The sequence below is a fragment of the Typopeltis vanoorti genome, chromosome 19, assembly GCF_054136105.1.
Source record: "Typopeltis vanoorti isolate ZY-2024b chromosome 19, IOZ_Tvanoo_1.0, whole genome shotgun sequence".
Classification (NCBI taxonomy): Eukaryota; Metazoa; Arthropoda; class Arachnida; order Uropygi; family Thelyphonidae; genus Typopeltis; species Typopeltis vanoorti.
This window is the reverse complement of record NC_143567.1, coordinates 70,856,487-70,873,886: the sequence shown is the minus strand read 5'-3', so window position 1 is coordinate 70,873,886 and position 17,400 is coordinate 70,856,487. Positions and strand designations below refer to the sequence as shown.

General features: G+C 35.0%; 1 protein-coding gene across 1 annotated transcript in view; it reads left to right on the top strand.

Moving 5' to 3' along the window:
• The window catches only part of ABCB7 (ATP binding cassette subfamily B member 7), a 211,508-nt gene that overhangs the window by 111,105 nt on the left and 83,003 nt on the right, over positions 1–17,400 (top strand). Inside the window, exons 8-9 of the mRNA XM_090408836.1 lie at positions 5,249–5,336; positions 5,469–5,643. Coding sequence (XP_090264962.1) covers positions 5,249–5,336; positions 5,469–5,643 — 263 coding nt within the window. The remainder of the gene's footprint in view (positions 1–5,248; positions 5,337–5,468; positions 5,644–17,400) is intronic.

Below are 17,400 nucleotides of genomic sequence, written 5' to 3'. Positions count from 1 at the left end.
TCATTAAGACAGTTAAGCAGATATTAATCACTGTGCTTCATTATTTGATCATATTACAAATTTGTTGTTAGTTAAAATAACGATTAATTCTTGTAGATAAGCTTATACGTTGGTAACACGAGTATTAAATTATTTCAGGAAATTACAATGTATATTAAAATATTAAAAGAAAACTTTAATCAATACTTCTTATTTTGGCAATGTTACATTGCCATCTTCATGGGAACATAAAACTATGATATATATATGCATGCAGGCACTAGCAACAAGCAAACGAGACTGAAGAGAGTAACTAAAGTTGTTCCTAGAGTCTTAAAGTGGGCTAAATTGGGTAAAGTGCTGTCTAGTGGGCTAAATTGGGTTTTCTTGGCTGTTGGGGTTGATATTCTCATGATGCAGGCTTCCCAAATTTGGGGCAGTCTCATGTACCCAAATTTATTGAGGTTTGGGTAGTTTTTCAGAGCTGAGGTTGTGATTCCATGAACAATCATTCGTATATATTTATATGCTGCGGTGTACTAAAGTAGTTTTCTTCCAGCGTATTCTATGGCGGGTATCCAGAGCATAGTCCACAAGCCCAGAGTGGCTGTATTGGTGAAAAAACCGGATATAGTCTTTGTGTTCAGATATCCCGATATTAGCTGTCCAGCCTGTTTGGCCATAGTAGGACAGTTTACAGCTTCAAGGAACCTAGTATACTCCAGGTAGATCTAGGGGAATTGGCTGGTCTTTGGTGGAATGGATAAGGGATGCCACTTTCTTATATGGTGTGTAGCAGGTAGTCAGGTCATATTTTTTTAGGATTTTGGTTAACTTTTCAGAGGTGCCCTGGATATAAGGAATGGTGATAAATTTAGTGTAATCTTTGTTATGAAGGGCAGAGTGAGGGAGGTTGTGGTTAACTGGTTTTAATACTTTCTGGATTTTTGGGGGATTGTAGCCATTTGCTAAGAATGTGTTAAGAATGTTGTTTAGTTTTCAGTGGTTAGGGCATTGTTATCCGAACAGATTAATTTTTCCCTGTTATAGAGGGTTTTTATAACCACATATTATTGTGTGTGTGTGGGGGGGTGAGATTGCTGGTGAATGTATCTGCCTGTATGGGTTGGTTTTCTGTAAACAGCAGTGGTGGCTGGTGAAAATTTTAAGTGGGGGTGCTGCATATACAAAAAAAAATCTTTTTTTTCCTAATCAGTAACGAATTTATTAATAAATAAATTTACATATTAAAAATTGCTTTATTATAAATATTTCATCCTCACCACGAACAAACACCAATAATAAAAGTTTCGTATCAATAGCAATGACAAGTGGAAATGATTTTTGGCATTAGATCGCAGAGCATTTGTTTCGTGTAACAATAATTGAAAAAATATAATCTTTTTCATATTTTCAACAGTGACACTCGTCATAATTCAGCCTTGTATCTTTAATAAATAAATAATTATGTTATTTTAACAAAATAAAATAAGATTTACAAAAAATAGTTCACCACGCCCCAATAATAAACATTTCATATCACAGAAATAACGCGCGTAAGCATACTAAGATACACTGCCGTTTGGACAGCGTCGGAATGGCGTAACGTGCAATGACAAGAGCAAACGAATATCGGCGTTAGATCGCAGTGCATTTGTTTCGTGTAATGATAATTGAAAATATATAATTATTTTCAACAGTGACATTCGTCATAATTCAGCCTTGTATCTATAATAAATAAATAATTATATGTTATTTTAACAATAATAAACATTTCATATCTCACAGAAATAACGCCCATAAGCATACTAAAGATACACTGCTGTTTGGGCAGTGTGGGAATGACATAACGTGCAATGACAAGCGCAAAAGAATACCGGCATTAGATTGCAGTGCATTTGTTTCGTAATCTAAAGCGTTAATCAAACAATTCCAATTATTAACTATTCAATCAATGTCAGAACATAGCTGTAACCTTCAACATGGTGTATTGCATTTATATAATGTTGTAAGCATTGTTATTATTTATCAACACAAACAAAATTTAATTTTTTCATTTTTTCCTTGGGGATGCTGCAGTGTCGCAGTGCTTATGTACAGGCCGCCACTGGTAAACAGAGGAAGCCAAGGATCCATCAGGCTGGTGTGTAAACAGAGTATCTAGGAAAGGGAGACTGTTTTTTCTTTTTCTAAGGTGAACTGGATTCTGGGGTGTTGGTTGTTTAAGTGTATCAAGAAGATGTGGAATGTATCTGAGCCATGTGGCGAAATAGCGAACACATCATCCACTTAAGCTAAACAGCGAGTTTTTGTGGCACTGAGTTTAAGGCTTTTTCTTCAAAGTCTCCATAAAGAAGTTGGGTAGGGAGAGTGGTGAACCCATGGCTTTCACCACTATGTTTGTAGAATTTTCCTTGCCAAAAGAAATAGCCTCAGTTCATTGTGAACTGAAATAGGGCTGAGATATCGGGAGGAAATTTAGTTTGGATGAGCTCTAAGGTATCTTTGAGTGGGACATTTGTGAATAGGATGGAGACATCAAAACTGACCATTATGTCAGTGTTGGAGTGAGAGGTTTGAAGATGGATGGACATTCATATGGAACATAAAAAAAAATGTTAAGTAGTTCTTGTCCAAGAATAACAGGGAGCAAGATGCATGACTGTAATGATTGAAACAGTAAGTGAACTCTCTTTCTCTCAGTAAATAGTTATTCCATAATGGAAGGGATTATGGAGTATTGGTGTAGATTTCAGTTTCTTGCAACGAGATCAGTATATGGAGAACTGCATGAACAGTGCGTTTACATTTGTATGCATGTTCGGTTCAGTTGTCTGATTTCTTTTTCTCAGAATAGTAAGAAATGCTGTGCACGAGGCAGACCATATTTGCTGATCCTCAATGACTGCAGTGCAGACTTTATTGGTCAACTGTGATTCCTACCCACAAAAGGTTATAAATTTGATAGTATATTAAAAGCTAAGTTTTTATTATTTTTTGCATTTTTTTACATAATTCAGAAACCCTGCTCTAGCAACCAACCAAATCTAAAATCTTTAAAGCCACTTAAATCCTCCAATAAGTAGGGCATTGAATTTCCATTGCCCAGTGTGAAACCATCTCCACCTGAAGAAATTCATAAACATCCAACACATGCAAAATTGATTCCAGAGTGCATTTACTCTATGGTTTTAGCTGTCAAAGCTGCGATGAAACTATTAAGGAAGGTATTTTCTCTTGATAGTTGTATAACCTTGCAAGCATATCTATGATCTATTCACCCACATACATCATATGATGATGCCACTGCCCATCACCAATTAAAAGCATAGATCTAAGGGCATGAAAGTAACTTCCAGCACAGAACTCGTAAATCCTATCAAACTCATGGGAGGAGGGGGGGGGGTATTCTGGTGGTTCATATGAGACTGCAGGTCTCTTACCGATATATTGTTGGTAGAAGAGTGGTCTACAGTACATCTTGCCAAACTTATATTGTTGTGAGCAAGAGTTGAGCCTGTGACTCAACTCTGGCCACATATTGTTGAATCAGCTTTAAAGCTAAAGTCGGTCTAATTCATTGCTGAATCATTCTATAATAATTTTTTGTCTAGATACCATGTATATTCATATATTTTTCATGAATATTTCATTATCATTATTGATGTGATAAGTACATCAAGGAAATATTTTATGCTCCTCCATTTATGTTATCAGTATAACTATTTTATTTGGACCAAATTAAAAATATCCTTACAACTCTTACCAGAGAATCTGTAAACTCAGAATTGAGTAGAAAATGTTTTTGTTCTGATAGCGGTATGAAGCAAGCACATGACCATTTATCAGTGGGCTGCATGTGGTTGCTTGTCAGCTTTGATTATTTGAAAATATTTATAATTACAGTCAGTCCTGAACTTGCAATGTGAATTACAATCACTTGCACTTCCAACAGTCATCACATTAACATGTTTATCTGAATACTTCACCACTCCTGCATCTGACAAATGCAAAACACCATGCTCTCTTCAAGGTATATTATTTAAAAAATGCTTTTGCTCAGGCTATTGCTACTACTAAGAGAGAAAACTCTTAGACTTTTGGAAAGAATATATCTTGCAGATGCAGCATGGAGTGAGGGGGGGTGACAACAGTGTATATGGTATTTGGAAGAAGCTGCTGAAAATATGTGTTCATACATTAATAGGATTTGCAAAGACAAAGCCTTATAAAGAGACTGATGACAAACTAGTGCTACTAGCTAGAGGTGGAATTGGAAGATGACAATGAAGAATAGAGCAGTTGGTAGAAGCTGTGGAAGAATAACTAAAGTTGGTCTAATTCAAATTCATTCAAGAAGCATAAGAATGAGAAGAAGAAGCAGTCTTCAAAATTAAAAATTGGAAGTGCATTTGCTTCTGTTAATAAGGCGATTTGGTTATTTCAGAAAATGGATTCCAACATGGAGAGGTTTAGCAAAGTAAGCAGAATGATGCAAGCTGCAATTGCTTGCTATAGAGATTTTTATGCAGAAACTGTAAACTGTGCAGACTGAGTTGGACATGGTAAAAATTTTTAAAGAAGCTCACTCCTGCTGTCACTTTATCCATCGAGGATGCTTCCACAAGTTATGCATTAGGTGAACCATCCTCAGAATGCTTGGTTGCAGTTCCTGAATTTGAAGAATTTGTTGTTGTTGAGTGTCTTAGCATCCTTTGCCACTTCTGATGAATTGTCCAATTAATAAAGCAGCAGCCTTGAAGAATCACTCCTCCATATATTTTCAGCTGATTATTTTATTGTATCATTATTTATTACAGTGCTGTATACAGAAATTTTATGATGTAATTTTTACATTGCATTATTTCACTATAAACAAAGAGTAAATTAGTTTTAAAAAATAACAAAACAGAAACCTACAAACTTTAGCATTTAGGTATGTTATTTCTTTACATATCTCTGTGGTTCATGTAGTGATTTTTGATTTATGACGTTTTCAACTCACAGTGGAATCATCAGAATGGAATCCCATTTTATGTCTAGGGCTGTATTTAGCTAATAATGTAATATTCAGATAAATTATCATCTACCCTATTTCAGCCATACACTGTGTTCATTAGCATAATAAGGTGTTGTTTGTTCAAACTCTCAAAGATGTTCAGAGCTACCTAAGAGTACATCAAATGATTAGTAAGGTGATTTTATGCATTTTGTGATCATGAAAATTTCGATCAAATTTGTTTTCTCAAACTTTTTTGTAATTATTTAGGACAAAATTTCGAGTAGACATGAATAAAGCTGAGAATGAAGCAGGAAACCAAGCTGTGGATTCTTTAATTAACTATGAAACTGTGAAGGTAAAGCAATGAAATTAGTTTATGCTTTGTATAAATATAATATATATAAATATATATATATATATATATATATAAAGAGCTTATATTCAGTTTGAAGATTTAATATGATATTATTATTATTTTTTTTTTCAGTATTTCAATAATGAAGAATATGAAGCTAACCGATATGATCGTGTTTTGGCCAAATATGAGACTGCTTCACTGAAAACTACTACTAGTTTAGCACTCTTGAACTTTGGACAGAATGCTGTGTTTAGTCTTTCCTTGGCTGCCATTATGATATTGGCTAGCCAAGGTATTGTGTCAGGTAAATTTTTATATGTTCTTTTCCTTCTTTCTGTGAAAAGCTTTTTTTGAAATTTCTGTCTCAAAGTACATTACAGATTAACAGTTTCTCATTAATGTTTCACATTTCGTGCATTATCAAAACAGTGACATGCATTTGCAAGTCATTTCAAGGGAAGAGAAAATAATCACCTTCTAATAATGTCTGATATCTCAGCAGTGCCTAAAAATAATATGCCTGTTGCTATAAAAGTATGATTTTTTTCTTCTGCAAAACAAACAGTTAAAAGTATGTGCAATTAACAGACATACACTTATGTGCCTCATCACTTAATAAAAAATAAACAGAAAAAAAATTTATAAAACTTGGACTGCTTATATTTTTGAAAATCTATTTAAATAAAAGAATGTTTATTTAACTCCATTAGAAGTTGAAACTATTTCATATATCATATCAAAAGCAATTTTTGGATTAATGGATAAATTGTGATGCAGATTATGATTGTGCATTAAATTCTATTACAACTTCACTTAATGCCCATAAATGTTCAAAATGTTTAAATATAAATTTAAGTGAGTATTAGTGCACATGAAGAATGATACACTGATGAGCAATTCATAAAAAAAAAGACAATTTTATTATAAATTCGCAAATCAAGATTTGTGAGTTCTCAACACACTCAATCTCACAAGCTTGAAGGGTTTGTGACCTAAAGTCTCCATAGTGTTGTTCTTTTATTTTGACAATAAATATGGAATTGTTAGACTATCTAATGGCAGAAACAATGTTAGACATTGTTTCTACCATTCTCTGAACAAGTCAATGTAGGGAAACTAGAATTATCAAGGTGGATGGCAGCAATGGTGGCCTCTTGTGAGAATGGTCACTTATGAGAAGGTGAGGGGGATACATCGAATAATGCTGAATTCAGTGGAGTCATTATCAAATTCCTGACATTTACCCTCAAGGGGTGTACAGGATATGATAGTACTACATGAAAAATTTACATCATTACTAACTTCCTATCTGCAATTTTCCTCCAAATCAGTCAGTTACCTGTCAAAACTCCAACATTATCAGGTCTTATATTTCTATTCTTCTAAGGCACTTTTTACTGTATCAATTCACCTATATCTTTTCTTGGTCTTCCTTTGGATCTTTTTCCTGCCAACCTGGCAGAGAACACTTGCTTTGCTAATCTTTCCTCTCTCATTCTGTTTAAGTGACCATACCACCTGAATTTAGCTCTGCTAACACATTCCTGAATGCTAACAATGTCAAGTTCTTTCCTAATATCCTCATTTTTAATATGATATTGCCATTGATGCCATCTGTTCACGCCTCTAATCTTTCTAAGGACTCTCATATCTTTGGTCTCTAGTCTTTGGTCAAGTGTTTTACTTCTAACCCAGATCTCAGATCCATAAGTTAAAACTGGTTTGAACACTGTATTGTATACAGCTAATTTAGTGTTTTCACTAATTTCTCTCTTATTCCATATAAATTTATTCAGTTGACTTCCATACCAGCTTTGTTGATTCTGTTGTCTATTTCCATATTTAATTTACCATCTTCACTAAAAATCATGCCTAAGTAGCTAAAATGTTTTACTTGTTCTATAGGTTCTCCATTCAAAATACAGTTGATATTTTTAATGCTTCTGCCTATTTTCATTATCTTTGTCTTGTTACTGCTGACCTTCATGCCATATCTGTTACAACAGTTATTCAATTTAGTCAGGGAATCTTGCAGACTTGTAGCAGATTTATTTAGAAATGTAACATCATCTGCATAAAGCAAAGACCTGACATTAACATCTCCAATTTTGATATCAGATTTAATATCACTTTCCTTCATAATGTGATCCATATAGATAATGAATAACAGAGGGGATAATGTACATCCTTGTCTGACACCAGATTTAACATTAAACCATCCTCCTGTATTTCCTTCAATTCTAACTGCTGACTTACAACTCAAATAAAGACTAAGTATTGCTTGATATAATGCCCCACTGACACCATAAAACTGTAAGGTTTTGAGTAACTTCTCTCTTGGCACCTTGTCATATGGTTTTTCCAGATCTACAAAACTTAAATACAGATCTTTGTTACGTATATTCCGTCGTACAAGTCGACCGGGCATATAAGTCGATATTGGAATTTTTTTAGTTTATTTGAGTTTTTATAGTATACTCGTCGTATAAGTCGACTCGAAAAATTTCTTTAAAAATAAAAATTATGACAGTTTTTAAGTAAAATTTTTATACAGGCATCAACCATTAGGATCATAACTGCCTTTTTAGTCCTTCCATTCTTTGTTTTAGCAAAAGATATAAAATACCTAGTTGACAAAAGAAATTTTATTTCGTATTGACTAGTTGACCAATATGAACTAAAGTGCAGTGGCTCCTTAAAAGAATGAAATATGGCACGAGTTTTAAGTGTAAAGTGATTAAATTTGCTAAAGAAAATACTGACTGTGTTGCTGCACGTCAGTTTGGAGTAAACGAAAAACTAATCGCGATTGGAGAAAAAATGAAACTTTAATAATGAAAATGCCAAAAAATAAGTGCGCATTACGGAAAGGAATTTGTAAGTGGCCTATTCTAGAAAATAATGTTGCAGATTGGGTTTGAGAAAATCTCCAAAATGGACTCATTATAACGAGAAATAATATTCGTTTATTTGCTTTGAAGTTGGGCAAAGCAAATAAAAAGGACAGCGAAAACTTCAAAGCTACAGTGAGTTGGTGTAGCCGGTTTATGGAAAGGAAAAATTTAGTGCTTCGACTAAAAACAAAAATTGCACAGAAGCTTCCAAAGGATTTGGATGATAAGTTATTAAGTTTTCAAAGATTTATAATTGCTAAAAGAAAGCAAAAAAATTATTTATTGTCTCAAATCGTAAATATGGATGAAACTCCAGTTTTGTTTGACAAGATCAGGAATAGAACAGTAGAATTGAAAGTAAAACTATTTCTTTAAAAACAACTGGATAAATAAATAAATAATTATATAACATATAAATAATTTTTTCTGTAAATAAATTTAACAGCATATGATACGTATTGGTTTTTTCTTGGAAAGCAATCAATTTTTTACCCTGCGTATAAGTTGACCTAATAAATTTAGTACTTTTTTTCAATGCTGAAAAGTCGACTTATACGCTGGAATATACGGTATATTCCAATGATTTCTCAACTAATTGTCGTAAAGTGAAAATCTGATCCTGACAGCCTCTATTTGCCCTGAATCCAGCTTGTTCTTCACCAATCTTTTCTTCCATGATTTTTATCAACCATTTCTCAAGTATACTTGCATAAATCTTACCAGGAATACTCAGTAGGGAAATACCTCTGTAATTCTCACATTCTATTTTATTTCCCTTTTTATATATGGGTACTATGAGAACTCTACTCCAATCATTGGGAATTCGTCCTTCTGTCCAGGCCCTCTTAGCTATGCAGTGCAGCCACTGTAATTCTTTTATACCTCCATACTTGAGCATTTCTGGTCAAATATCATCTAATCCAGCTGACTTTCCACATTTCAGACTTTTGATGGCTTTTCTACTTCAAGTATAGATATTCCTGATTGCATGCCTGGTCAGTGTTTTTTATCACTGTGCTCTCATCACTGCTGGTTTCATTTAATAATGCAGGGGAAATGTGTGCAATGCTCCTCTACCAAATAGCAATATCACTGATATTATATTTTTGCATTTATTTCCATTAAAGACTCCCCTAATTGTTTCCAGACTTCGCATGATTCCTAAAAGTAAACACAATAGACTAATGCTTCATGAAGAGGACATTTTTCGACACGTAAACATTTCCTCGCATTCGCATTAATAGTCCAGTGTGCGTTCAAAATACATACACCTTTGAACCCTTTGAAAAGATGTACAGATAACACACCAGATCAAATTATTATCATTCTAGTAATTTTAAACTGCTCAGAAGGTGAGACAGGGTGAGCTCTGAGACAATAGCACATAGAGGCTGTAATTGGTTATTGTTTCAACTAATCCAATTGAATGTTATTTGTCATGTGTTGCTGTTTGTTTTTTGAGTTTCATCTCTTTTGCATGCGTGAAGTGTCAACTGACATGGTAGACAAGTTTTTATATGTAATATAAACAAATTTTTAATATATAATTTTCGATAAATTTATAAATTTTTTTTGCCATTTTTAAAATGGGAAACAGTATTGTAGTCAAAGGAAGTAAGCCTCGTCCTCCTCTTGCAAATTTTATACCTTTGAGTAATTCAAATATACCAACCAAATATAGCATTCTCCTTCATTATTGTTTTCTAATGTACAGTTTCTTAAAACAAACACGTCTCCCACTCCGTGCAGATTTGGTTAATTAATTGATAAATTAAAGTATTCCAAGTTATCCTACAATTAATTGCATTAGATCAATTTAGATGAGTACTGATGTGCTATACTCTCTTAAAATTTTCATATATCAATAAGAATGCAATCATGTGATCAAACTGGTGTGAATTTTGTAGCATGGGTTGCATTAGCTACAGCAGCACACCCAACCGAAATAGGCATGAGACACCACTGGAATAATGATAGGTATAGAAAGGGTAACAGTTGGTTGGTGATTCTTTTTACTAATGCCAGGTATATCCAGAATAAAGAGGATGAATTGGTGGCACTAATAGCCTTAGTCTATCCAAAGATTATTGGTATTTGGAGACATGGTTGACGGAATGTTGTTATGGATGGTATGTTGTTGTCGAGTCCATTGAAGAGCTTCTAGATATGACTGTGAGCTTGTAGAACTTTGGCAATCTGTTGAACTTTGATAGAGTAGAGCTTTTCTATAGGATTATTGTCAATTTTCTGTAGAGCAGCAGCAATTGTTGGACAAGAACAGATATGGACAGGTGTTCGACTCCTGGACAGTTCTTGCACATTTCATAGCTTCTAGTACTGTATGGCTGAATTTTCATGCCTTTAAAATGTTCCATCTTTTAGTCTGGTGATGATTGTGGTTATTTCTCTACTTTCATTAATTTCGCTGATTTCATGCTGCTTCTTGATAGTTTATTTTAACAATATTACTTTTGCAACAGAATTAGCATCAGTGAGTGGGTGTAATTTTTGAGGTGAGTATCTTGCTTCTTTGGCTAATCTGTCTGCTCTCTCATTGCCTTCAATATTTACATGGGCTGGTATCCATTGCAGTGTACAGTTTTTATTTTTCAAATTCAAAGTTAGACGTTCATGAATTTCCTGTCTGAGTTTTGTATTTCCATTTATTAATGCTCAAGTGCAGATTTTGAGTCACTGAAAATGTTATTCCTTCTGTAATGTTTATTACTGGATTAGAGAGATAGAACTTTACAGCTGCTTGTATGGCTGTTAATTTGCAAGTGAAGTTTGAAGCTATTTTGCCAACTGTGGACTTGATTTGCATTTCCTCGCCTCCAGGTAGAAATATTAAAATCCCTGCTCCTATACATCACTTAAATAAACTAAACCATGTCATCGTCTACAGTGATGGATCATCTGATGAAGCACTTAAGGAAAATGGTATGGCAATGGAAATAAAAGTAGCAGGGTTTAGTATTTTTTGGTGGGATAGGAAGGACAAACATAGTGGTGGAGTACTGCTTATGATAAGTGAGTTGTGTTCTCATAGTGGAGTATGGAGGGCAGTAGCACTAATGATTTTGAGAGCATATGGTGTGAGGTGGAGGTGGACAGGGACAGGATATTTAGTGGGGTGTTGCTATAAGTCAGGGAGGGTAGAGATATTTAGAGCAGGAGATGTTTAGGCAGTTGAGCTTGGCGAGTATAAAAAAGAATGATTGTTATGGAAGATTTTTTACTACAGCAGTGTAAATTAGGATGAGAAAACCGTAAGTAGTAGTAAGGGAATGGAGTTTCTGGAATTTTTGAGGTATGAATGTCTTACACAACATGTAGTAGAAGGAATACAAGGTTCAAGAGTTTTTTTGCATTTGGTCATAGCATCAGTAGATCTGATTATAACTGAGATGGCATCTCTGCTCCCAGTTGGAAAGAGTGACGATGAAGTTTTGGATTGGAAGATGAATAGACATGCAGGAGTATCAAGGAGAGAGGAATATGTGTGGAATTAGAAGGCAGGTGATCATAATAATCTTAACTTGGGGCAGTTCCATGGATGGAGGAATTAGAAGGGCAGGATACCATCAGTGCTCAGGAATTGGTGAATAAATATTTAGTAGCAGCACTGACAAGTTGTATACTGTGAGTGAAAAGGAGAACACAGTTTACTGTAAAGTAGATTACAAACAATAACAAATAGGAACTGCAGGTGAAAAAGTAGTTATGAGAGAGAAAGATAGGGAGGTGGAATAAATCTTATATAAGAATAAATATTATATTCTTTATGCAGATGCATAAAGAATGTAATATTCAAGCCAGGAGAGTGACTAGTATGGTAAGGAAGGCAAAATGAATATGAGAAGAGATTGGCTTTGAAATAAAAGAAAATCCTATGGAATTCTTTCGTTATGTGGCCAGTAGAAGGAGGAATAATTGTGGAAGATTGACATTGTTGGATAAAAATGGGAGTAGAATAACTGATGAAAAGGACATAGTGGAGTTGTTCAATGAACACTTTATTGGAGTATTTCATCCTGAAGAAGTTTTAATACCAAAGGGATGGGTCATATTTGAGATTTAGAAGTGCAAGAGGAGAGCATGTTTCAAATACTGAATACTCTGGATGTCAATAAAACAGTGGGACGAGATGGGATTTTGCCATGGGCTTTGAGAGAATACACTGAAGAATTGACAGCTCCATTGACCTGGCTTTTCAGTGAGAGCCTGATCACAGGAAAAGGCACTCAAGAAGTGGTAGGAGGGTAAGAGTGGTAATAGAAAGTAAATGTCAAACAGACTAGTTTGTATTTCATCAGTAGTTAAGATTTTGGAGAAATTAGTGAGAGATCATTTATAACATTGGTCAGATGAAAAAATTATATCTGAGAGAGGGAGAGTGAGCATGGATTTGTTAAGGGATGCTCTAATTTTAGTAATCTGATTTTCTTTTATAATGAAGTAACAAGAACAGTTATTGAAGGATAGACATTCTGCCATTTTGATTTTTTTCAAAGGCATTTAACAGGGTGCCCACATGATAAGCTGATATTTAAGTTATAGCACATGGGTTAGTGAATGGATTGGCTATCTGATAGGTATCAGAGAGTTGTGTATGAGGGAACAGTGCCACAGGGTTCTGTTCTTGGACCACTGCTGTTTAATTTGCTCATTAACGATATAGGGAAGGATCTGAGAGGAACGGTTTATTTGTTCACTGATGATGCAAAGTTGGGTAGGGCAATAGTGAATGCAGAAGATGTCAAAATTTTGCAGGATGATTTGGATAGATTGGAGGTCTGGGCTAAGGAGAATAGATGCCAATTTAATGTGGCAAAATGTAAGGCTATGCAGTTTGGGGTGAAAAGATTAGCAGCAGTATATCACATTGGTGGAACTGTTCTGCAGGAGATTGATGAGGCCATGGATTTGGGAGTGTTAGTGGATAGGGAGTTGAAGTTTAGGGGGACACATTGCAAAAGTGGCTAAATCAGCTCATCAAATCACTTGGATGCTGAAGAATACTTTACGAGAAGAGACAAGCAAGTTATTGTTCCTCTGTATCAAGCCCTGATACGGTTTCTTCTTGATGGGGAGGAGGTTGAGAGGATCCAGAGGCGAGTGACCAAGATGATAGCAAGTCTATGGAATGAACCTTATGAGAACAGGTTGAAGATTTGTGGATTGCAAAAATTGGTTGATAGGCGGAAAAGGGGAGATGTGATTGAGACATTCAAATTGCTGAAGGGTTTCTGTAGGATTTCAGAGGATATTTTTGAGAACAGGACCGGTGGTGGGAGAACTAGGGAACATATATGGTAGCTGGGCAAGGGTGTTAGAGCTGGGTTCCTTACTTTTAGAGTGGTAAATGAGTGGAATAAGCTGCCAGAGTCTGTTGTGGGTGCTATGACAGTGAATGAGTTCAAGGCAAAGTATAATAGATACTGTGTGAATGTCAAATAGTTGTGATGGACATGATGTTTAGGGCCTCCCTCAATGAGTCTAAGGACTCCTTGGAGTCACCTGTAATAATAATTAAGGAAGCAGAAGGTTACAAGTGGGGGGGGGGGGTCAGTAGTAGGATCTGTATTGTTTAATCTTTATATCAATGACTTTCTCAGTGGATTAAAGGTGGGGGGGGCGGATATTCATTTGTTTGCAGATGTGTAATTATTATATATAATTATATATATATTAATTAATATATATAATTATTATATGTGTAATAATTATAATTATTATATAGGTTCACATTATATATACTAGAACATTTGTTCCAATATATATAACGAGTGAATTGGGTGCGACTCTATTAACAGAAATCATTGAAACTAAAAAAAATGCAAACAGAGTCGCACCCAGTTCACTTAGACATTTACATACTTCTGTGGGAATGTTATCAGGTCTAACTGCCTTGTTCTTCATCTTTTTCCCTGCTTCCTCCATTTCTATTCTTGTTAAGTATTGGCCCCCATGACTAGATCTTCTCCATCCTTTTATATATCCCTATTTGTTTGATTCATTAATTTCTGAAAATACTCTTTTCATCTATTTCACACATCCATTTCTTCATATAGAACAATACCATCCTCTCCCTTAATCATTCTGGCTTGGTATGTATATATCTTTACTTTTCCACTCCTTTTGTCTAGCTATCCTGAGGGCCCTTTTGACACCTCCATTATCAAGACGTTCATGCTTTAGAGCTTGCTACTCCTCTCTTTGCCTTTTCCTTTGCTTCTCTATATTCTATTCTGCTATTCACATCACCTACTATGGCCCACTTCTGCTTGGTCATTTTATTTTCCTTAATACACATTGTATCCCATTGCTGCACCACTACTTTTCCTTGTCCACCTTAATATTTCCTGTTGTCTGGTCCAACGCACCTCTTTCCAAATATTATGGATGTTTTCCATTTTGTTTTCTCATTTTCCATCTCCTATCGGTTCATTTTCAACAATCATTGCTTGTATCTTCTTGATGAACTCTTCTCTAAAATCATTTACTTCCAGTTTCCACCATCTTGTTTTGATGATCCCAATCGCTTGCTTCCATTTTATCCCTTTTATTTACACTTGGCAGAGTAGAATCCTATGCTGCTCTTCCACTGCCTCTCCTGGTATTACTTTACAATCATTTATCTCCTTCATATATTCTCTTCTATAGAGTATCTAGCCCACCTGGGAGTGCCTCTCCCCACTGCTGTACCTGTGGTTTGCTGTAGAAGGTGTTCAATCTAACAATATTCCCTGCCATTGCAACAATCCTATCACCTTCATTGTTCCTTTTGCTGAATCCGTATCTTCCTTGTATTGTCTCCCTAACTTCATTACTTTCACAAACATAGTCATTCCACACACAAAGATCCATTTCTTACTTTGTAATCTGCTTATTATACATTCTAGGTCTCTCCAAAAATTTTCCTTTTCATCTTCTTCACAGCCAACTTCAAGTGAATTCTCACTAAAGTCAGAATTTCATTACCAATGTCTAGATGCACTGCAATTATCCTATTTGATATTGTATTCGCTTCTAATACATTTTCATTAAGTTCCTGATTGAGCACAATTCCCACTTTATTCTGCTGTCTGTTCATGCCACAATAAAATAACTTCTCCAATCTCTCATGCTGTTTGTCCTTTAGATTTTGTTTCTTGCACACACAATAAGAAATATTCCAGCACTTCTTCACTGCATTAAGTGTACAAGTTCTCGGCTACTTCTATTGAGCTTTAGTTGTTTCAGGAGAAATTTTAAACAAACAAGCTCCTTGAAACTACTTTTCATGAAGCCTGCTAGTGGAGAAATTGAATATAGATAAATCTTGCCTATCAGGCAAGATTATTTAATGACTTAATACACTAGTATTCATGACATAGTACACTTATATGTGGATATAAGTTTATTGCTAGCATTCTAATAAATTATAATTACACAAAAAGGAAGAAAAGGGGGAAAAGCATTTTGTCAAGTACTAAACCATTCATGGTTTAACAATTAAACTTCTGCAGATATGACCAAATATACATCATTCATCCAAGTGCCATTTTAATTGTTTACATAGAGTATACTGTTTGAAATTGTATGAAGTTGAATTTTTGATTGTCAAATTTCTGTTATTTTCATAAAAAGCCACCGCATTATCTGTCACTAGTTTGTTATTCAGAGAGCTTTATCAAGTGTGGTGATACTTTTTTTTTAATAAGCTAAGTGCATTTTAAGTTATGGGACATTGATCCATTTGTTGCTTATTTACTTAGACATTTTGTTTTGCTATTTATCATTACAAATAGTATGATTGAAACTTGTAAAAGTGAACATTTGGCATTATTGTTATTATATTGTTTGTTATTCAGAGAGCTGTCACTAGTTTGTTATTCAGAGAGCTTTATCAAGTGTGGTGATACTTTTTTTTTAATAAGCTAAGTGCATTTTAGGTTATGGCACATTGATCCATTTGTTGCTTATTTACTTAGACATGATTTTGTTTTGCTATTTATCATTACAAATAGTATGATTGAAACTTGTAAAAGTGAACATTTGGCATTATTGTTATTAGATAGGTGTTTTTAATTTAGCATGGCATATCAGACATTTAATGTTTTAAATGTGTTTAAGCATTTGATTAACCATGATAATAATATATATATTTTTTTTAATGTTGAGCCCATACACGAGAAGTTGGTAGATCAACCTATACTACATTAGTACCGTGTATGGGTTGGGAAAGAAGGTACTTGTTCACATTGGATTTGAATGACTGTATGTTGTATTCCTTAGGGAACACATCAAGAGGAAGCCTGTTCCATAGTATAGTAGTTGCAGGGATGAAGGAGGTGGAAAAGAAACTTGTTGGATTTCAAGGTGTGAAGGAATGTTGGGTGGCAGCTGCAGGTGTTCCAATGGGTTTAGTACTGAGTGGGGGAATTATTGATGCTATTTCGGATGAACATTTTCCATGGAAATATTTGTAGAAAACACAGTGCAGAGACTGATTGTCTGTGCGAAAGTGTGTGGGGGGGGTGAGTTGGTAAGAGATGGGTCACTAATAAGTCTGATTGCTTTCCTCTGTATTGAGTCAAGCATTTTGATTGAGCTTATGGGGGCCCCACCCCATATGTGGGAGTAGTATTCGATGGTTGGGCGGATTTGTGATTTGTATAAGGTTAACAGCTGTTTGGGGGTGAAGTAACATCTTGAGCAAAAGAGAAATCCTAGTTTTTTAGAAGCTGAAGATGCAATGGTTGTTATGTGTTTATGCCAGGAGAGGTTTGATGTCAGGATAATTCCAAGAAGAGAAATCTCAGATTGTCTGGAAATTTTGGGTGTTGTCAAAAATAATACTAGGAGAAAATGGTTCTTTTTTTATGAGAAATGAGACAGTACTGGGTTTTATTTGCATTGAAATTGACTAGGTTATCTGAACCCCATTGGAGGATGGCTTGGAGGTCTGAATTGAGGGCAGTGGTGGTTGCTGTTCTGCTGAGATGAGTTGTGTGGAGTAAGGTTTATCAAAAGAGAGGGAGGAGTGCAATGTGCTGTCATCTGCAAAACTGTATATTGGGTTGGAGGTAAGCTGAAAGCTGAAGTAGGTCATTGATATATAGTAGGAAGAGGGTTGGAGAGAGGACAGAACCTTGGGGAACCCCAGCATTAGTTGGATAGTG